General features: G+C 32.3%; 3 protein-coding genes across 4 annotated transcripts in view; 2 read left to right on the top strand and 1 right to left on the bottom strand.

The window, feature by feature from the left end:
- The window catches only part of LOC130446826 (uncharacterized), a 122061-nt gene extending 115716 nt beyond the window's left edge, over window positions 1–6345 (top strand). The window contains exon 7 of one of the 2 annotated variants that reach the window (XM_056783312.1): window positions 2798–6345. In XM_056783312.1, the coding sequence (XP_056639290.1) occupies window positions 2798–2930 (133 nt within the window). In that variant the 3' untranslated portion in view covers window positions 2931–6345. The remainder of the gene's footprint in view (window positions 1–2797) is intronic. The other variant, XM_056783309.1, reaches the window with a different exon arrangement.
- Window positions 6346–8294: 1949 nt separating this feature from the next.
- LOC130446926 (uncharacterized) lies at window positions 8295–13124 on the top strand. Its single transcript, XM_056783454.1, has 6 exons — window positions 8295–8602; window positions 8726–8970; window positions 9040–9321; window positions 10501–10979; window positions 11190–12242; window positions 12348–13124. The coding sequence occupies exons 1-6, from the start codon at window positions 8295–8297 to the stop codon at window positions 13122–13124; spliced, it is 3144 nt and encodes a 1047-aa protein (XP_056639432.1).
- A 2586-nt stretch (window positions 13125–15710) lies between these two features.
- The window catches only part of LOC130446557 (uncharacterized), a 118835-nt gene continuing 112040 nt past the window's right edge, over window positions 15711–22505 (bottom strand). Inside the window, exons 4-6 of the mRNA XM_056782891.1 lie at window positions 20725–20896; window positions 18968–19285; window positions 15711–18906 (exon numbers count right to left, since the gene is read on the bottom strand). Of these exons, the coding sequence (XP_056638869.1) occupies window positions 18687–18906; window positions 18968–19285; window positions 20725–20896 (710 nt within the window). The 3' untranslated portion in view covers window positions 15711–18686. The remainder of the gene's footprint in view (window positions 18907–18967; window positions 19286–20724; window positions 20897–22505) is intronic.

The raw sequence follows: 22505 nt of genomic DNA, 5'->3' as shown, positions 1-22505 counted from the left end.
AGCTTAACCAATATGCGCCGATTCCTTCTAGACATTTGAAAATTATGAATTTTTTGTCCATGCGGTGTGAATGACGGAATAAATAATTCCACACTACTATCTGGAGGCTAGGGGTGGCTCATGCCCAATAGGTAACTGTTACAGGAACAACCTGCAGAATCTAAAGATAGCAAAAATGAAATTTACAATCGATTTTTTAACAAAAGGTACTCTTTATTTAACTCGATAAAGTTGATAATTTAGGTAATATGTAGATTTTTAGATCGTTTCACATGCTTGCGAAACCGTTCGTGATGAAGAAACATTCCGAAGAAAATTATCATAAATTATAATTGTTTATTGAAAAAAAGTAACGAAGATCAACAACGAACTATGTAAACGCCAGTTCTGGAGCAAAATGCATTTAATGCTGATTCCACAAGTAGCGTACACAAAATGTCAAATTTCACATTCAGAAAGTATATGCCATGGAAGTAGAGGATTATTTAACAAAACTAGCCTACGCTCGTTGGTTTATAGATAAACAACGAGTTGATAATACATTTGTTGGAAAAGTATTGATGAAGCTGGTTTCACATGATACGTTTTTATTAATTCTTACGATTTACATTTATGGGTAGATGGAATTCATCACGATACACTTCAAACAAAACATTAACATCGATTTTGTGTTAATGTGTGGACAGGAATAGTGGGTAATAATTTAGTATTCTTTTGATAATGATCTAATTTTCAGCGATACTTAGAATTTCTTCAAAATGATTTGCCACCCATGTTACGTGATATTCCTCCAAACAATCGCAGAGACAAGCGGTTCTTTTACGATCGAGCTCCTCTCCACTTCCTAAATAATGTAAAAACTCATCTCAATAACATTTTTCTTAAAAGATGGATGAGGTTCATTTGCATGGCCACCACGTACCCCTAAATTAAATACAATGGATTAATTCTTTTCGGAATATCTAAGTTGGTAGATGCCACACCAGTGAACACAAGTAACAAAATGATCGATAGAATAAACTTCCAATGTGACGCTTTAAGGCAGAATCTCGGAATGCTCTTCTAGGTTCAAAAAAACTCCGAAAGTGTGTAGAAGTGCAAGATGCTCATTTCGAACATGTATTATCGTTGTTTAGTTTTTATTTGATAAGTTTTAGATGAACCAACAAAATTTTTCTACATTTCAATTTTTTCCTTATGTGAGTAACGCGATTTTTGACAACATGCAGTTCAATTAAAAATATTTGTGTTCCAATACCTTATGTAAGTATTTTCAATAATTAGAATTTATGATAATTATCTTCAGACCGTCTCCTCAATCATCAATTTTATCGAGTTAAACAAAGAGTTACTTATTTCTTTCAACTGTTGCGATTGTAACTGGTCAATTCAAGTGTCAAGAATAGAAAGCATGGTGTTATTACCTCTGGAACACTTGATGCAAGGCTATTGAATTTTATCAGCAATAATTCCATGAGTTCCTTAATGGAATAAATTTTTCGAATTTCAGATTTTGAGCATGTTTTCAGAGCAATTAATTGTTCATAAAGATTAACTGAGATGTATTTACTGTATTTAGCTGACAGTTTTCCGGAAGCATTTTTTATCACTTCATTTGAAGAAGATAGGAGTTTCTCCGTTTCTAATACTTATTACTCAGGCTCTCAAATCTTTGTTTTTTTTGGGAGAAATTAATATATCTAAACAACAATAGTATACATTGACTTTGAAATATGATTTCTGGTCTGAAATTCTCTCATCTTGTGATAACTCATCAAAGAAAACGCTTCGTCTTTTATTTTTAAAAACACTTACTTTCCACTCTTTTGCTGAATCTCTGGACTCATTTTGCAAACCATTGAATGAATTTTGATTTCTTATTTCGCTCAGTCTATTCAAAAGATTACTTAATAAAATACTAGCTTTCTGTAAGTCATTATTTTCATGCTGTGAGCTTTAGAAACAGGATTAATGATTTCAAATAGTGAAGAAAAAAATGTGACAAGCACTAAGAACTCTCTACAATGTTAATTATATTTTTACATTCTTCACGTTCATCTTTTTCAGTAGAAATTGAATTTAGTTGGTACAAAGTTTTCATGATTAATAAATAATTTTTTTTATCACTAATAAAGCGTCGTTCTTTGGAGACCATCTAGTAGGGCATACCTTTTTAAGGGTAATTTTATATTTTTCAGATGAATCGTTATTCAACATTGCCCAGCGTTTTATACTATTGCTAAACAAAGTATATATTTTTTCTAAATTATCGAAAAAAGTCGACTCTCAATAACATGTTTCGCAATATCGTTTAAAATTAAATTTAATGCATGTGCAGCACAATGAACCTAATCGGCATTCGGAGCATGCTCTTTTATAAGGGCTTGCAATCCTCCATACACACCCGACATAACATTTGCTCCATCATAAACCTGTCCTCTACATTTAGACAAATCAATTGCATATTCTTTAATCGTACTAAAAATTTCAATTTTAAGTCCAAAAGGACTCACAGATTTTTAATTCTTTAGGTACATTATCATCATTGTCTGTTATCGAGATGTATCGAAAAACTACAGAAAGTTGGACAATTTTTGAAAAGTCTTGTGTTTTATCAAAATAATTGTCAGAAATGGAAACATTTCACTAATTTTTGTTTACATACATTAGGGACCTCTGTAGTCCGGGGGCCCCGTATCATTGATACGGCTGATACGGCGGTAGCTACGCCCCTGACTTTGACATACTTTAGTGATAACGATTATATGATTGGTATTGACTAATTTTTGTTTTCTAGATGGAACGCTGCCAAACTAACAGAGAAGAAAAAATTCATCTGTCAAGTTCAAGCCAAAGGTGTTAAGAATATTGGTCGACGAAAAAAGAAATTAGCGGACGCAACCATCACTATCTTGAAAAATAAAAAATGAGAAATTTGTTAGAAAATTGTACGTCAAAATTAAGGCGCATAACGGAAACATTTCTTCAATAAAATTGTTATAGATCAAAAAATAGGAACTTAATTAATTGTCATTAGTTAGCACTTCCATAATTTAAATATTTGACATCTTTGGATACTAGAAAAAGCAAGCTCGTCTGGTCTTACGGACTTCGTACGCAATGATTACGATAACAAAATTTCATTTCGAAAGAAAAACCACATGGAGGTTTTCTAGAAAGTAATATATAATTTTTGTGCTACTAACATTCAAAATTTTTATTCTAACTACTGACATTTGAAAAACAGTATAGTACAATGCAATAATAAAAATATACTTCTACGAGGTGTGGTTATTAAATAACGAGACGGATCATATAAAACATTTGTTTTGATGTTAGGTTAATTTATTTATTATAACTTTCAATATACAGATTGTCCCACAATGAGTTAACACTATCTATATGGCAAAATACTTATAATAAAATCATGAAAATTTCTACGTATGGGTTTTCGGATACGATCTTTTTAAATAAAATATTTTCAAAGATATCCGGCTACTGTTACTTTGTTATTTTAAATAGAACACCCTGTATATTAATATATTTTTGAAATCTACGTCAAATTTTAGTATACTTTTTATGCATGCTTTTTAGTTATTATTTTTTTTTGTAAAAAATTTGACCATTGAAGACCCTTATAAATTATTTTTTTACGGGGATACCCTTAGAGATATGAAAATGGTTTCTATTCGGTTGGTTTAAACAAGGTCAGACGTATTAGAATATTTGTGAAGTTAAACTTTGAACATTTTTTATACACACCCTGTACAGATTGAAAAATGTTCAACATAGATTCAAACACGTCTGACCTTGCTAACAGTAACCGAATAGAAATCATTTTCATATCTTCAAGGGTATCCTCATAAAAAATAATTTAGGGTTTACAAGGGTAAACTTTTTTAGAAAAAAATTAGTAACTCAAACATTATACCTTTTTAGAAAAAATGTTTTAAACAAAAGTATACTAAAATTTCACTTAAATCTCAAAAATGTAACAATATATAGAGTGTTCTATTTAAAATAACAAAGTTACAGTCTACTTCCAGTAGAACCGGAAGCTGGCCTTCTTTGAAAATACTTTAGTTGAAAAGATCGTATCCGAAAACACAAACGAAGAAATTTTCATTATTTTACTATAAATATTTTGCTATACTGATAGTTTTCACTCGATGTGGGACACCCTGTATACACCTCCTCCATTTTTACATCGCTCCACGCGAATCTTTCGTTGTTAGAAAAAGTGCAGAAAGTCTTAATCTGTCAGTTCCTCCAAGAGGCGCATCGCTTTTCTATTACAGCTTCTTCAGACTCAAACCTTGTTTCTCTTAGACAACAGTTTCGGACACAATTTTCGCATGTTTATATTTTCATGTATAATTTGCTGCACAGATACTTTGTCAATTCCTATAAATTCAGCAATTTAACAAATACTTAGCTGACGGTCATATCGAAAAATATTAGACTTTTTCAGTATTTTCATCCGTGATTTATTTTCACAAATCTATTCGACCATCTTTGAAACTCTTAAACCACTAGAGAATACGTGTACACGACAAATATTCACTGCCATACACTTATTCCAATAAATTATGAGTTTTAGTTGCAATTTTTCAAAGTTTCATGTGGAATTTCATAAAAATACGTTGATTTATTTTTAGAAATATATAAACGAGGACTACGGCTACACTGGTTTATACATAGAGATGGTAGAAATCGCTTTAGAAAGAGTAGTCTTTGGGCTAAACAACAGACAGTCAAATAACTTAGAATTTCTGGAACCCTTGGTGATATTTATAATGAACTGTATACACCAACAATCACAATTACAATGTCTGACGCAAAGGTAAATTGTTTACCTTCAGTCTCTGTGTGTGTCAAATTTGGCGTATACGTACTTTCTCTCTTTGTTACTTAATAGCCTTCCCTCGTACATATGAGGTGTAAAATTATATAAAATTAATTCAACTATATATTAGGAATTTGTAGTAGGTTTTATAATAACGACCCAAATATATAATAAATCTTTTATCCATTTTAGCGGTCAGAAAAATGACTAGCTACTTTGTCCGCCAGTCCTAAAGGAAGTCAGTTTTTTCATGATGTTCTAATATTTGTTCAATCACATTTTTCATAATTTTCTTGCATTTTTCTCTTTTATATAAATTTTTTCGGACTAAAAGTTGGGTCACCCAAAATGCTATAACTTAGAAACTAATAGTACGACAGCTGTCAAATTTATACACTTGTCTTTTCAAGATTGAGGCTAACTAAAATTATATGAATTAAATACTAGTAATGACATCTATGTGTTAGCACACAAAATTTTCAGCTCCCCTCATATAAAATTTTATTGAAATCATTAGAAATGTTTTAAATACGAGGGCCGTTTTTTCAACCTGTGATAGGCTATAAATAAAAGATAAGTTCATATAAAACAATAATTTTATTACCAAAATATTGATAGATATCCTTATGGTTATTTTTCGTCATAATCACCGAACAGATTGAAACATCTGTGGACAAGCTTTTTAATAGCCTCTTCAAAGAAAGTTGCCGCCAATGAACAGTCCTTGAAACTTCTGAAAATTCCATAGACAAAGCAGTAATGGTGATTTTGCGGTTTTCGTGATTCATTCTGTCAAAACTCGTTGAACCAGGTCATCTGAAACGACAGGTTTGCATCCTAGGCCCTCTTATGCACATCATTACGGCCATATTTAAGCTTTAGACACCATTCACGCCCATCACCATCACTCATGTGTTTTCCCCATACACACCTGTTAATCTCCGATGGATTTCTGCTTCACTATTTCCTTAAGCCTGTAGAAAACGAGTTACACTTCGCAATTCACACTTGGCGGGAGCATCAATAATGGGGGACATGTTTACGTGGCTGTAGCACAACGCCGACTGACACCTGAATGTCATTTCTTTTGCTCGCGTAGCGTCTGGAGGAGCGATCGGAGGCTGGAAAAAACGTCCCTCGTATTTCAGATGATAATGTTAACATATAAAGACATTTCCTAAAAATTATCTAGTTTACACGTTTATGTTTATTGATAAATATTTAATAATTCCATATGAAAAATGACTTCTTGGTGGAGAGGCGTAGATACTTAACAGTATAAGAAAAGACTTTTACTCTATGATCAACACTGTTACGTTAACAAGTTTATCCATTATGATCTATAACTTGCTAGTGATAAAAGTCATTTAAATCAATACTGCCTTGTAACTGTAGATTTATATTTAGTGGTAATATTAAATATGTTGTTAATTGTATTATGTATATATATTTTATTTATTGTGAAATAAAAAAAAATAAAGAGTATTATTGATGAAAAATTACTCTACATACGCAGTGTTTTATCAAGTATTGTTCATATATTAACTGGAGAAAAGTTAACTGAAAACACTGAGATTGATTCTTAGCGATAATATTCCCCATTAGCAGATCACATTAACACAGTTTTTCTCTATTACTAGATGCGTACAGTAGGAAAAGATGGTTTTTTCTCTCCGTTACTTTCTACGTAAATATCATCCTCCAGTTTCTATTCTATCTACTCTAAGCTTATTGCTATTTGTTCTATACTCGTACCGGGTGTCCCAATAAGAATAGCTCTTGGTGATATATCATGTATGTGAGTGATATTGTATATTTTGAGATGACACAAAACTGGAGTCTTGGTGATTCGACACGTGTAAAAGGCGCCGTTCTTCAGTTACTGCTAGAAATAAATAGAGAGTGATATGATTGATCAAAAAATATCCAAAATCCGTCTATCTAGCAATTGACAGAATTCTTCGTGTTAGATCCGGAACGGTAATTTTAATTTTACATGGTCATATGCTGCTTAACTATTTGAAAAGGTCAGAAATGTCAAATGATAGTGGACATCGTATTTTTTATACAGTGGTTATAGGCCATGGAACATGCAGATCATTGAAAAACAGTGAAAAAGTAGAGGTTTGTTAAAGAAATTATGTGCCCACTTTCCACTCATATTACAGATTTAGTGGAAGCAATTGTTTGATTTTGTTTTAATTTTAGTTTTAATTTTTTTATTTAGATATTCATTCTACTCTACGCCTCTGGCAGTCTCTCTTTCTTCGTTACTTGTCGTTTTTATGTAGCGAGACGAGAACGCAGTATATGTATTATATAGACCGAAGTAAGAACGTTTGATTCTAATAAAAAGAAGCTTTGCTTCCAGAAAATAAATGGGACTTTGTTTCATTTAAAATAAATAGAAAAATTAAATACAAAATAAAATTATACAGTCCACTTCATTCAATACAACATTTTGGTCATTCGAGCCGACGATTAACAAATTATAAATAAATAAAATTGTGTTGTGCACAAGAAGATCCTTTCAAACTACCGCATCAGGAAGAAGAAACCTGTAAGTCCTTTCCATTTTATTATTTATTCCTCCTCATAGTGTCGTCAATTTCTGATGGAAGAGTTTTTTATTATTGCTTTGCAGTAAATAATATATAGTTCAATACAATTGCAAGAAAAAATATTTCAGGTTAACGTTAAACAAAACTATAGGTATTACCTTGTCGGTAAGGCACACTTATTTGACGTAAATTTAAAGACAGGTAAAAATTGGTTTCAATATAGGAATATAGTATTGTTCTTTACTTTATTATAAAAAAAATTGCCTTATTTTCTTGCTCAAATATTATCATTCAATATTAAGGTATCGAGATGAATTCACAAGTAATTTGCAATTAATATAAATATCGATTAATACACAACAAATTATTTTGAATTATTCATGTTGTATCTTTAGAAAGGTATTTGCAATATTTGCATCCTAGATCCTAGTAAGAAAGTAATATACTCCGTTTTTTTTTCATTAGCCAAGTAGACAAAACATTCGGACGGCGCCAGCGGAGCGGCTAAGTACAAAAAGGTCGCAGTTTTTCTGTAAAGTTATTACTAGTAAACAAATCAAAACTCATTTCATAGGCGCGCGATAAAAATAAAATAAATTTCCGAGTCGGAAAAAATGAAGAATTTATATAAGAAAAGGTCTATTATTAAGGCATCAGTTACAAGGTTTGAGAATTTTTTGAAGGAAATCGAACAAGATCCCTCAAAAAGAATTTACGTAGCCGATAGATTCGAAAGATTTAAAGTATCTTTAGACGATTTTGAAACAATTCAATCGGAAATTGAGGAAAATTTAGAAGATACGGAAAGAAATCAAATTGTTTTTGATAAGGATCGTAGAGAATTTGAAAACAAATTTTATGAGTTACTAAATGATGCTAAAACCTTGATGAACACGAACGATGGTGTATCAGATATTGAATCTTTGATAGTCGATAGTTCTAGGCCGCGATCAGGTATATCTCATAATCTAAGATTACCAAAAATTTCCTTACCATCTTTTTCGGGTGAAGAAAATTGTTGGTCATCATTTCACGACCGATTTAAATCACTAATTCATGATGATTCGAGTTTGTCTACAACAGAAAAATTCTTCTATTTGCAATCAGCAGTAAAAGGTGAAGCTGCAAAATTAATAGGTGACTTAGAAACTACTGATTCAAATTATAAAATAGCATGGGATATGTTAAAAGACAGGTACGAGGATACAAAATCTTTGATTAAAATCCATTTAAAAAATATTTTTGATTTGCCTAAAATCAATAAAGAAAATTTTTTTGACTTAAGAAATTTCTTAGACATATTCAATTTAAATTATAGAGCATTAAGGCAACTAAAAGAACCCGTAGATGAATGGGACAGAATTTTATTATTTTTATTAGAAGAGAAACTTGACAAATATACACGCAAGGAATGGGAAACTAAAATACATAAAATAAACTCCCCGAAAATTGATTTATTTGTTGACTTTTTAAAGGAAAGATGCAGCAAAAATAAAAATATAAATAATAATACCAATGTAAAACAGAATAAAGTGTTAAGTCACGCTTCTTTACATACTAAAGGTCAATTTTGTATATATTGCAATAAATCTGATCATTTAATTTATAATTGTGAAAGTTTTTTGCGGTTAGATGCAGTCTCTAGGCTAAATTCAGTAAGGAAATTAAAGGGTTGCGTAAATTGTCTTCGCAAGGGCCACTTTGCTAATGTTTGTAGAGGATACAATTGTAGCATATGTAACAAGAAACATAACGTATTATTACATATAAATGAAGCTAGTAATGCAACTAGATTTTTTAATACTAAAGGAAATTTGTCTAATACAACAAATAACGAAAATGAACTTGAAATTAAATCTACAATCGTCAAAAGTGGTGAAACTGCATCCGAAATTAATAGTTTGAGTTCTACAAGTATTTTTAATAACTGTGTTATTTTATCCACTGCATTGATAGATATCTTCGATGTTAATAATAAACCAGTGCGGTGCAGAGCTCTTTTGGATTCCGGAAGCCAAAGTTCATTTTGTACGACCGAGTTAGCACATGCATTGAATTTACCATATAAATCTGTTTCAATTCCAGTAGTAGGTATAAATGCAACAAATTCTACGAATGTTTCTAAAATTTTTCAGGCAAAAATAAAATCAATTCATACTGAATTTGAAGCAAATTTGCCATTTTTAGTCATAGATCAAATTACAGGCAAGGTACCACAGTTTAATATAGATCTTTCAAACATTAAAATTCCTAAAAATTTATTGTTGGCTGACATTACTTTTGATACATCAGCTAAGATTGACATTTTGCTTGGTTGTAATATATTTTACGAACTTTTATTAAGCAATCAAATCAAGTTAGGAAAGAGGCTACCTATTCTACAGGAATCGCATTTGGGGTAGATCATTTCAGGAAATTTTACCGCCCCTTCAATGGCTACATTTTGTAATCTTTCTAAAATAGACGTTCAGGAACAATTAGAGTCCTTTTGGAAAATTGAGGAAGTTTCTAATACGAATCAATCCGTTTACTCAGTAGAAGAAAATAATTGTGAGGAGCATTTCGTAAAAAACTTTTATAGAGAAGGTGATGGCCGATTTGTTGTTAAATTACCTTTCAAAAAAAAACCTATTTTTGGCCAAACTAGGGATATAGCTCTAAAGCGACTGAAGTCTGTAGAAAAAAGGGTGCTGAATAATAGTTTCATGGAAGATTATTTCAAGTTGGGGCATATGTCCTTGGTAAACGAATCTTTAGGGTCAGAAGTTAAATTCATTTTACCTTACCACTGTGTACTAAAATCTAGTTCTTTGACTACAAAAGTACGGGTAGTTTTTGATGGTTCCTGTAAATCAACTAATAATATCAGTCTGAACGACGTTTTGATGGTGGGTCCAATCACACAACCTGATATATTTAATACATTGTTAAGATTTAGAAAGCACCAAATTGCCTTTACGGCAGATATAGAGAAGATGTACCGACAAATAAAGTTACATCCCTCGGATCAACAATTTTAACATATATTATGGCGAGAAGATAAGTCCAAATCGGTATAAGAATATGAACTTAATACTGTAACTTACGGCTTAGGTCCTAGTTCATTTTTAGCCACCAGATGCTTGAAGCAACTGGCTATAGAAAATTCAAAAGATTTTCCCGAGGCAAGTCACGTTATAGAAAACAATTTCTACATGGATGATTTAATCTCAGGAGCCGACAGTGTAGAAGACGCCATTTATTTAATCAAACACTTGATAAATATTCTAGATTCTGCTAAATTTCCACTTCTAAAATGGACGTCAAATAGAACAGAAATATTTGAAAATTTAAATCTGGATCTCTCTTCCTCTGAATTTATGATTAAGGATGGATCCAGTACAAAAACGTTAGGAGTCTTTTGGTTCTCCTTAGAGGACGTTTTTAGTTATTCCGCTAACAAATTAAGTATAAAAACTTATACCAAAAGATCGATTCTATCTATAATATCACAAGTTTTTGATCCGTTGGGATTAATCGCCCCGGTGACAATAACGGCAAAAATTTTACTGCAAAAATTGTGGTCACTCAAGGTAGATTGGGACGATGTTTTACCGGATTACTATGTTAAATCGTTTTTAAATTTTTATAACAACATATGTGAAATTAATAAATTAAAAATATCACGTTGTCTGATAATCAATAATACCATTGAATTAGAACTTCACTGTTTCACTGATGCCTCCACAAGCGCTTATGGAGCAGTAATTTATATTTTATCCCGAAATAATATTGGCGATAAGGTAAGTTTAGCTTGTGCAAAATCCAAGGTAGCACCTTTGAAAACAATTACCCTTCCCCGTCTGGAGCTTATGGCAGCACTTTTAGGTGCACAATTAGCTTCAAGGCTACTGGAATCATTGAATTTATCCTTTGATAAAATAATGTTTTGGTGTGACTCCACAATTACATTGGCGTGGATAAAAAGGGAACCTAGTACTCTCAAGACTTTTGTAGCTAACAGAATATCTCAAATTCAAAGCTTAACGATGAACAATGAATGGAGATATGTGCCTTCGTCGGAAAATCCAGCCGATTTCGTATCAAGGGGACTACAACCTTCAGAAATTAGCTCATATAAAATGTGGTGGAATGGGCCCTCCTTTTTGCCGCATTCTAGCCAATGGCCTTTAGCTCCAAATAATGGTATTACAAATTTACCAGAAACAAAACTTTCTATAAATTTAACCTTGGGAGCACAGATATGCAATGATTTTGACATAATATCTAAATACTCTAATTACAAAACTTTATTCCATGTGACTGCGTATTTATTTAGGTTTGCATCGAATTGCAAAAGGTCAGTAAAACTCAGAAATTTAGGTGAACTAACTTTGGAAGAAATTAATATCGCTAAATGTACTTTGATAAAATCAGTACAGTACAAGAATTTTAAACCAGAAGTAGACAAACTCAAATCAGGAAAACAGATTTCACGTAAAAGCAAATTGCTTCCTCTTTCACCATTCTTAGATTCCGAAAATATATTGAGAGTTGGTGGCAGGCTGAACAAATCTGATCTATTTTATAACCAAAGGCATCAAATTATCTTACCTTGTAAGGATTATTTCACAGAATTAATTGTTAATCATGAGCACAAAAGGCTTTTTCACGCTGGTACTCAAACAGTACTAGCTACCATTCGAAATGAGTTTTGGCCTCTTTCTGGTCGCCAAGCTATCCGCAGAGTTTTACGAAAATGTGTAAAATGTTTTCGAGTACAGCCTACTGGACTAATTCAAAAAATGGGTGAACTACCTTCATCAAGGGTTAACCCATCAAAGCCATTTCATACGGTAGGTATTGACTATGCTGGCCCATATTTAATAAAGGACAGCAAGCTGCGTAACAAGAAATACATTAAGTCTTATATATGTTTGTTTATATGTTTTTCTTCCAAGGCCACACACTTAGAACTAGTTAGTGATCTTACCGCTGATGGCTTCCTTAATGCATTCAAAAGATTTATTTCTCGTCGTGGTTTATGTAGGCACATTTATTCAGATAATGCAAGTACCTTTGTAAGGGCAAATAAGGATTTATTAAAGTATTTTGAATTAAGCCAATCTCTAGTTGATCAAGAGATTACTTGGCATTTTAATCCTCCTTACTCTCCTCATATGGGAGGATTGTGGGAACGTGCAGTTCGCTCTACTAAACACCATTTGAAACGTGTACTTAACAACACTTACCTTACTTATGAAGAATTTTATATTCTTCTATCTCAAATTGAGGGCATCCTAAATTCTCGCCCTCTCCTTCCTCTTACCGAAGATCCTGATGATCTACAGCCTTTGACTCCAGCACATTTCTTAATCGGTACTGCGATTCAAACAATTCCAGAGCCAGCTGTTCCTGCTGACCATAAAATTCAGTTATCTCGATACAAGCACATTACTATGATGATACAGCACTTTTGGACTAGGTGGTCCAAGGACTACTTGAACTTACTCCAGCAGCGACCCAAATGGCGAGTTACTCAAATTGACTCTATCCAAGTGGGATCTATGGTGCTCTTAAAGGAAGATGATACCCCTCCAATGAGTTGGAAATTGGGACGCATAGTAAAGACTCATCCAGGCAGTGATGGACTTGTTAGAGTAGTGACAGTAAAGACTTACAGTGGTATCACTAAACGTGCCATAAATAAGATATGTGTTTTACCTATAGACGATTAAGGGTTATTTGGTTGTACTTATTTTTTACTTGTATATAATTTTATGCTATGTTTATTGCTTTAATGTATATTTTTTTTTCTTTTTGAAAGCTGGTACTTTCAAGGCCGGCGCTATGTTTGATTTTGTTTTAATTTTAGTTTTAATTTTTTATTTAGATATTCATTCTACTCTACGCCTCTGGCAGTCTCTCTTTCTTCGTTACTTGTCATTTTCATGTAGCGAGACGAGTACGCAGTATATGTATTATATAGACCGAAGTAAGAACGTTTGGTTCCAATAAAAAGAAGCTTTGCTTCCAGAAAATAAATGGGACTTTGTTTCATTTAAAATAAATAGAATTTTAAATTAAATTTTAAATTAAATACAAAATACAAAATAAAATTATACAGTCCACTTCATTCAATACAACAGCAATTGAGCGTAAAAATCAACGTATATATCAATATTAACTTGTAGAACTTGAGAAAGTCAATATTTGCGGGTTAATTAAGCATAACTATAATGTATAGTTACAGACTGCACAGCAGACAGTTGAATTTTCACGTGCAAATATTGTAACAGTTATTAAACATCCATCCTATTTGGCTTATGTTGCTATGTGCAACTTCTGTTTATTCTCTACCTAAAGAAATATTAACGAGTACGTGGTCGACGTTTCACGAAGGAGGATGAGGTAGATTGAAAAATAAAGTTAATATTTTCGTTAGTTTTTGATAGTATTAATGCTTGTATAAATTTTCAAACTCATTAAATTCAAATTGACGTTGATGGAATTAATCAATATTTCTTATTGGGCTTGAAAGGCCGAGCTGGTCGACCGTCCGTGTATTCTTCCAGATTATAATAATGTATGTGCCGTTAATTGGTGTCCAGTCTAGGTTGAAGCGTGTGGGTGTGCGTTTAGGGTCCAATTTGACCCTCTCTTTCTAGTGTAATTATTTACTAGAAAAGACGGTACAACCTAATATGAGCGAGAAGAGTGAAGAACCGATTGTGAAGAGAGAATCATATTTTTATAAAGAAAAAAACCGCATAGATGGTATCTGGTTTGAGAGTATAATCTTCCATGAAGCAACCAGTTGAACCAATAAAAGCTTGGTAATGTTAATCAATGATCAAATGTTGGAGAATCTACTCAATGAAACAAATACTCGTATTACAGATATGGTCACCAATTATAATATTTCAAGTCCTTCTTGCCAATTTACAAGACATGTTTATTAAGTGAAGCTAAGTGCATTTTTTGTACTTTTATATTTAGATGGCGTCTTCATAACACAGACTTTCAATCGCTATTCGCAGCATATGGAACTGGTCGTGACATTTTTAGAGCGACAATGTCCTTGAAGCGTTTGTATTTTCTTCTCGCGGCTTTGCGTTTAGATGATAAATCACTAGAGAAGAGAAAATCAATAAAGGGGTCCTTTGGTATATATTTCTGAATTTTATGGATTATTCATTGATAATTGTAAATCAAACTACAGTTGTGGAGAATAATACATTACGGTTGAAGAAATACTCATTGCATTTCGTGGACGTTTTGAATGTACCTTGAAAATAAACCAGATAAGTATGGACTGAAAGTCCACTGCCTATGAAATGAAAAAACACATTTATTGAATGCATTCATCAGAAAACTGAGTAAACCTACTTCAGACGCACTGATATTAGTTCAGTCAGTTGCCAATACCAACAGAAATGTTATAAAAGGAAAGGATTAAATTGGTTGGTACCACATAAAAAGGGAATCAGCCCCAGAGTTTCTTTCTCATAAAAACAGGCCTGTTAATTGTTTAGTATGTGTCTCAAAAAAATAGGGCAGTTTTATTAGATGCCCTCAAGACCATACCAGAAAATAAGCCAGAGTTCATACACTTTCATAATGATTCAAAGAGTGGTTTTGATGCCCTGGTAAAAAAATGTGCATGTTATAAAGTAGGGAGAAGAACACGAAGATGACTACAAACAATAACCATCTTCGTGTTCTGATGGACTAATGGATATAGAAGGTGTAGATGCCAATGTTATTTTCAACTGTGTGGCAAGTAATCGAAAAATGGATAGAAGAAACTTTTTAACAACGTTGGAGAGGTAACTATTGAAGAAGACTTGACTCGCCGTGTTCAAGAGAAAAGTTTACCAAGAGCGTAGCGCTCTCTCTTATACAAAATAGGCAATATTGATGAAGCAGAGCCAATGGTAACTCAACAACCTGTTCAAGGACGATATCTCAAAATAAAGCATAGTGTTCAAAATTATCCTGTCATACCATGAAAGATACAATTTTCAGCCATACCAGTTAAGGGTTAACAAATTCCTGCTAGGAAGCATACAATTGGAATAATTGCTGTTTACAGTGTCGATAACTCAAGTAATTCTTAGCCAGAATTGTTCAGCTGTTCATTTATGAGACAAACTTTGGATAATTTCACATATATCAAAGATTACTCGGAACATATCATTGCGGGGTAAAGAAAAAATATGTATCTGATTCAGCGCAAAATGCATTCACTGGATTTCCTACTAACTATTTTATTTAGGTATTCAGGTATTCATCAAAAATTAGTCAATAATGAAAAGACAAAATTTTTATACATTGCTTTATTAGCATAATAATTAATTTTAATGAAAATAAATTTTTTAGGAACACATTATGATCGGAATTGAGTATAATATCTAAAACTTGATGGAATTTGAAGCCAAAATTTCTTTACTATTTTATTAGAACAAATAAATGATTGATGAAATGTTATATAATTAGAAAAAGTCGGATATTATACTTAATTTCTATGGTTACATATATTATATTACAAGTACGAATAAGCGTTTTTAACAGTACTATAAAAAATATAAAAAAAGTTAGCTGATTTTTCTTTGTAAACAATAAACAATGTTAATTGACTGAAATGATTGAACACATCGTAAATAGCGTTAAAAATTCAGTATTTGCATAAAACTGCAGAAGTAACAAGAAAAGATGTTACCAGCATCAAAGCACATCAAGAACTGGTTTCTTAGAAAAAAGTTATTAACTCTGTAACTGAAATATTATCAAGTATTCGTTGTAATCTATTCCAAGACACGTCTAAATAATTCAATGATATTGATAAGATAATAACTATAGTGCAAACCGCAAAACAAGGAGATGGACATTATCAATTTTTTATAGCTTGATTGCTATGGCAACTTCAAATGGACTATTCAAAGACAACAATGTTCTAAAAAGGTGTGACTTTCGTAGAGAAGTAGCATCCGGATTGATTCGTAACTTTATTCAGCAAATACTGCTAATATCTAATTAGCCTCAAGACCTGAGGGCGATTATTTCAGAAGTAGGTGAAGAGGCAACTAAATAATGACAGTAATGCTCCAAACCCACGTCAAGAAACATCTTCCATTGCACCTCGAGCCGATTAACTTCAACGCAGAGTAAATTGCCGATTTTGCCCTTACCAAAAGGATAGGAAGGCAGGATATAATTTTGAACAACTGACATGTACTGAGTACAAATGTTTCTTCAAATTCGACAAAATATGGGCTTGTGATAGATAGTAGTTTTAAACGCTATTTTGAATACAAAATATATAGTATTGAGTTCCATATGTGTGTACCAAATATTTTGAATCAAATTTTTTAGCTGACAAATACAAAATTACTATTTAGAATTATTTTACTGGGTTTTATGACCAAAATTGTAAGATTCGAGAATTTTTATGAATAATGTTTGAAGAGATGTCCCGTTCTCAAAGATCAAAATGTATATACTGTATGCGATTAGCTGTGAGCACTTGTTAGTTCGTTAGTTCACTATAAGAAAAAATTCCTATACTTTAGCAGAAGAAAATTGGAAATGATCCATATTATTCCACGAGATGAAAGAAAACCAGATCTAGTAAAAATTCTTGGACATTCTAGACGACACAAATATAGATAATTCGAGAACATGAATTCTTGTTAGGAATATTCTTACAAAACTATTGTGGAAGAAAAACTGTGAGAAAATATAAAGATAAGAAACAAAGAAACACCCTTTTCGCTTTTACATTTGCATATGATGAGTAACTAAGTTCTCCACAACTGAAAATATGCTAGTAAAATATTACCTAGTACTAGTTTTCTATATTTTAAAATAACAAGAAAACAGAATAATTACATATGGCAACACTGAATTTTTAAATACCACCATCATTAAGTAGTAAGCTTCAACTACAGTTGAGTCTTTGCTATTTCATTGCTATAACATCAGTAAATATGATTTTCCATGGAAATGTAACGAGAAAACATATGTGTGCCATGATCTACCATAATTTCAAAAAATGGGTAAGAAAGTCATAAACAGTTGCAACGCTTATTTCATAATGAAAGTTCATCATAAACAACTATTTCTCTATATAGCCGAGAGTGATACGTATGATTGAAGAATATCCAAGATGCTATATCAACTGATTGAAACAACTCTTATTGTAGAATCCGCAATAGTAAATCCGATTTATTATGATGTTCACCTTCATGTACAGAAGTTATTATTCATTGGGTGCCACTTACGTTCAACGAGTCATCTTCGAATAGCCAAAGAAATTTGTTAAAACACAGGTAGAACTGTTTATGATAGTTTTTAAACTCTTTTAATGATTGATGCATTGTTTGTTTTAATTTGTGTGTGGGGAATATTATTAAACAATGCTACGCCGATTGAATCTGTATCGCGTAGCTGCTCTCCAGCTCAGCTTTTTATTTTTGCAGGGAACAAATATAACTGATAGCACTAATAGATGAGCTGCTTATCTCGTACACATCTTCTTTTAAATCATTTCCTTACCTCAGCGTACCCTCCAGCCACGATAATGGATTTTTTCTGTGATTCAGTAGAGCCATTTACTTATTTTTTTTTTGGTATTAAATATTTCACTTTTTGTTTATATGTAGTAGGGTCTAAAATGTGTCTATCGATAAAAATTCGAAGATTGAGAAATTTCGGATGTTTCGGTATCGAGACGAGAAATTGAATTTAGAAAAATAGACAAGACAAGAAATTATTGATTATTGATTAATTGATCTGGTATTGAATATTTATCAAAACCATATCTATGGAATGAATATGTTTAATTCTCTCAAATCTTTTAGTTTTCATTTGAAAATATTGGACGTTTTCTGTTCATTGGATGCGACTTCTAGAAAAGAAAACAATTTCATAGATAAGATGGAAGAATAGGAAGAAATAAATTAATCAATTCTAAGCTATTAATACAACTTTAGAGTTTTTACAATGCTAGCAACGGTGTAGTGACTTGTATGATAAACATGAATTGGTAATGAATAAATATAATAGAACTTCTATTTAAAAAAATAAATTCCATTTCAATTGTGAAAGAATACATAAAACATTGATTAAAAAACTTTGTCGATCAACTTTCTGAAAATCAAATAAACATTTTTCATGAAAACAACAATAAATAACGTTATTATACCTGAGACGCGCGAAAAATTGTAAAAACATAAACAAACGACTAAAGAACGAAAAATTTTTGTCAATATAAAACAAAAGAAGCTTTAAATAGAAAATTATAATCTATCTTGAACGTAATTGTATTCTTCAATTATTGGTTGTGGATAGAGAGGATTGGAAAGTTTCCCTTTTTTATGGTATGTCCTCCACCTAATATTTTTAATCAAAGTTGGCTCTCCTAATTCTTCCGGTTTTCTACTCAATCTTCGTTTGTGATTTCCTCTTCGACGTTGTTTTTGTTTGGTTGCTCCATTAGAAGAGTGAACTGGCTTTATTCTAAAATCAAAGTTCACATCAAAATTTTTATACACGGAAAAAAATTAAATAAGTTACTCACTTTTGAGTTTTCCGTTTCCTTTTAGCATTTTTGTTTTTCACCTTCACAGTCATCTCTGGACTTTTATAGGCATACATCGATTGATTGGCAAGTTTTTCGTTAATTTCGAAACGATATGTAATTGGCATAGCGTTTTGTTTCAAGAAAGTACTATTGCTTGATTCATCTAGAAGTAACGGAACTGGAATTTCGTTGAGTTTGTTGTCTTTACTGGCGTTATATTGTCGATATAGTCTTTTCTTATCTTTATTATCCACCATCTTTAGTCTTGTTTGACAGATGAAGTGCTTTTTTTCTGTGCACGTTCGCGAATTCCATCTGAAATAAGAAATTATAAAATAAAGAGCTCTTAAACCTTTGTGGAAAAAGATTATAAGTGAATAATGTTATATTATTTGCTGTATACACCATTAAAAAAAAGACCAACGGTTTGCACTATAGAAAAGTCATCAAGTTCCTAAGTTCATGGTTATCATAACAGACAGTTATGAACATCTGCCCACATAGAAATCGTGCTTTGCTTGGAAGCAGCGAAAGTCGATGTCTTTGAAAAAATTAATTAGTTAGCTTGTTTTTAACGTCACTGGGCCAAAGGTGAAGTTAAGTGAAAAAATCTGCTCGACAAGCGCCTAAGTCAAGTTTCTTGAGTCGATTTATTACTGTAAATGAAAACTGGATCCACCTCTACACTTCTGACACTGGAACAGTCAAGACAATATATTGCAGAATATATAGCTCGTGGTTCAAATAATTAAAATTGATAATTTATTGTTCATGAATGAGCAATAATAGTGATTACGTACAAATATATACAGTGGTGATTGAATGAGAAAAAAAACACGAAATTTTCTGGAATGATATCCAGAATAATTACCAAAACAAAAAATGAAACATGATCAGTTTCAAAACCTTTGTCAAATAAAATGTTACTTATAGATACCAAGAACTATTGTTGGATTTGTAATAATGTACACTTAAGAAAATCACAAATGATGATAGATACATAACATCTATTTATCTGAGTTTCTCGCAGACAATCTATCCATAGATCATTCCTCGATGCAGTAAGTATCATATGTAGTTATCCAAAAATGAACAGCAATGGACAGGCAGACATTTAGAATCCAGACAGCTATTTAGATCGAGCCTGAACCTAGATTTAATTGGAATCACGATAGGAATCGAAACATCACAATTTGTGGATCTCGCACTAAACCATGATAACGTAGGGTGAATGCTAAATGAGCCGTCAGCTAATACGAACTAAACAGATCATTCAGTAAAAAATGAATCGGGACATCCGCTAAAGGTGAAACAAACATTCTGCTAAGGGTGAAGCAAACCGTCCGACAAGACCTTCTTTCCTCCAGAGGGTAAACAATCGGTGGTACATCCCCAAATTTTAAGATATAGAACGACCATGATTTACAACCAATCCCGTCTTGTTGATCTTTATTTAACATCAGAATTTCTACACTCCTCTCAGAACTGTTTAGGCCAACCAAGTTTTGTATCAGGGGAGAGGGGGATGACAATGGGTGTTCTCAATAGTTCTCAAGAACCCAGATTTCACTCCAAGTAATCTGCTAGTGGACGAAACGAACCTAGCTTCAGAAAAAGTTCTATATTCGCTAAAACAGCTGAAAATGTCACCAACAATTCACCAGGATAACCTTTACTCTTAAAAATGAAAAATTAAAAAATTATTTTATTCAACTCCACCAGATGGTTATTTATATTCATGAATATATACTTACAAATATTGCTTTGCAGGATCCATAATAATACAGTGCCATTGTAGCGTCTCCTTATTTTGTTCAGCAGCTTCTTTTGGAAAACCGTTATAGGATAGAGGTTTCCCGGAAGCTGCCCATTTCCACGCCATATTACCCCAATCGTACACACCTCCTAACCATCTTTCTAATGGATCTGCAAGTTATTTATATATCTTCATATTATATTCCACGAAACATTACTAATTATAACTATTTGAAAATTCCAATCAATTTAAACTTGATTCGGGGGTTATTCAGGAAATTAGGAGCATATATTTTGGTGTTTGCAAGCACGCTGTCCCAGTAGGCGACCAAAAATCACAACGGCAACATTTGGGCGCTCTTCATTTTTTCGATATTCCAATTTAAAATAATGTCAGCTTCAATAGAAAGTTCAGCCAGTTGTATGGTGAGTCTAGGATATGTTTAATGTTAATGGGGAATCTAAAACCTTAAAGTTCATCAGCTAATGTGTGAAGTGTGAAGCCTGCAGTTTCACACTAAAAGTTTGAAATAATAACAAAAGCTAGCCTACTACAAATTTTCTGCAAAATTGATACTAATATTTTGAAAGGGACCAACTTAGACATTTCTAATCCTTATTATTAGATTGTATCACAACTTGTAACGAGACATGTGTGAGACACGATTGATAAACAAAATCCCTTGAGTTGGAATATATAAATTCTCCCATAAAACTAAAAAATTGTTGGATGATTTCATTACCAAAGCATTTGTGCAGTCATTCGGCTTGTTACAGCCGTTACAGCCGTTGTTTCTTCAAATGTTTTGAATATTCCTTTGTTCGCCTATTAAGGTACAGGAGGATCAGAATAAATAAAATAGAACATATTCCTGTATGGTTATATATTTAGAAAATAAAAATTCAGTTTTCTACACTAGAGTGTAAGCTCCTTTTTATTCAAACTTTTTCTACCTACTCGTTCCTTCTTCAATAATTTCCATCTATATTTTCGTTTTCTTTCTTATTTTCCTTTTTTCCGCAGCTTTGCTTCTGACAGATTGGAGTTTACCCAACACAAAGGACCTCTAATATTTCTAGTTTTTCACCTTTTTTTATTCACTTTTCACCTTGTTCGTTAAAAAGTTGATGGCGTCCAATTTAATATCAATTTTTCACCACATCTAAGTACCAGTTTTTCATATACTTTAAATGAGACCACTACTGAGGAAGAGTCTTTAGCCGGGGAAGTAAGATTACACAAGTCAACATAAAAGTTGATGATTTTCAATAAAGAAATATCAGCTTCTGTATCTTATACAAAGAAGACAGTGAGTTCAGGTAGATCTTCTAAAGCGCTAGATCAGGGGGATTGAAGACCTAACCAAACCTGTTCCTTATGCATATAACTGTCTACGTCTTAGATTTATCACACATGCGCAATCGACACCGATAATTATATTTACTTTATACGAGAAAACAACAGTAAAGAAACTTTCTGGACGTACCTCGTCCACAAATAATGATTGATAAATAAAACTCAACCTCAGTTTGTTCTAGATAACCCTTTGATTGTATACAAGCAAAGCTGAATTACTCCCAAAACTTCAATTATAAGATCAACGATCATCTAAAAATGAGGTTCATGAAGGAGTATTTCTATAGATTCTGTTGATCAAAGGAAAAAACTGTGATATTCTCTGTCAATGCCACAGTTTGTAAAACATGCGCTCCCTGGTTTTGGAAAAGTTATTGGTACGGAACATCGAGAATAGACCCCAACTTCACTTGCAATATTGTT

Source organism: Diorhabda sublineata, chromosome 7, assembly GCF_026230105.1.
Source record: "Diorhabda sublineata isolate icDioSubl1.1 chromosome 7, icDioSubl1.1, whole genome shotgun sequence".
Lineage (NCBI taxonomy): Eukaryota > Metazoa > Arthropoda > Insecta > Coleoptera > Chrysomelidae > Diorhabda > Diorhabda sublineata.
This window is presented reverse-complemented; position numbering and strand designations above follow the sequence as displayed.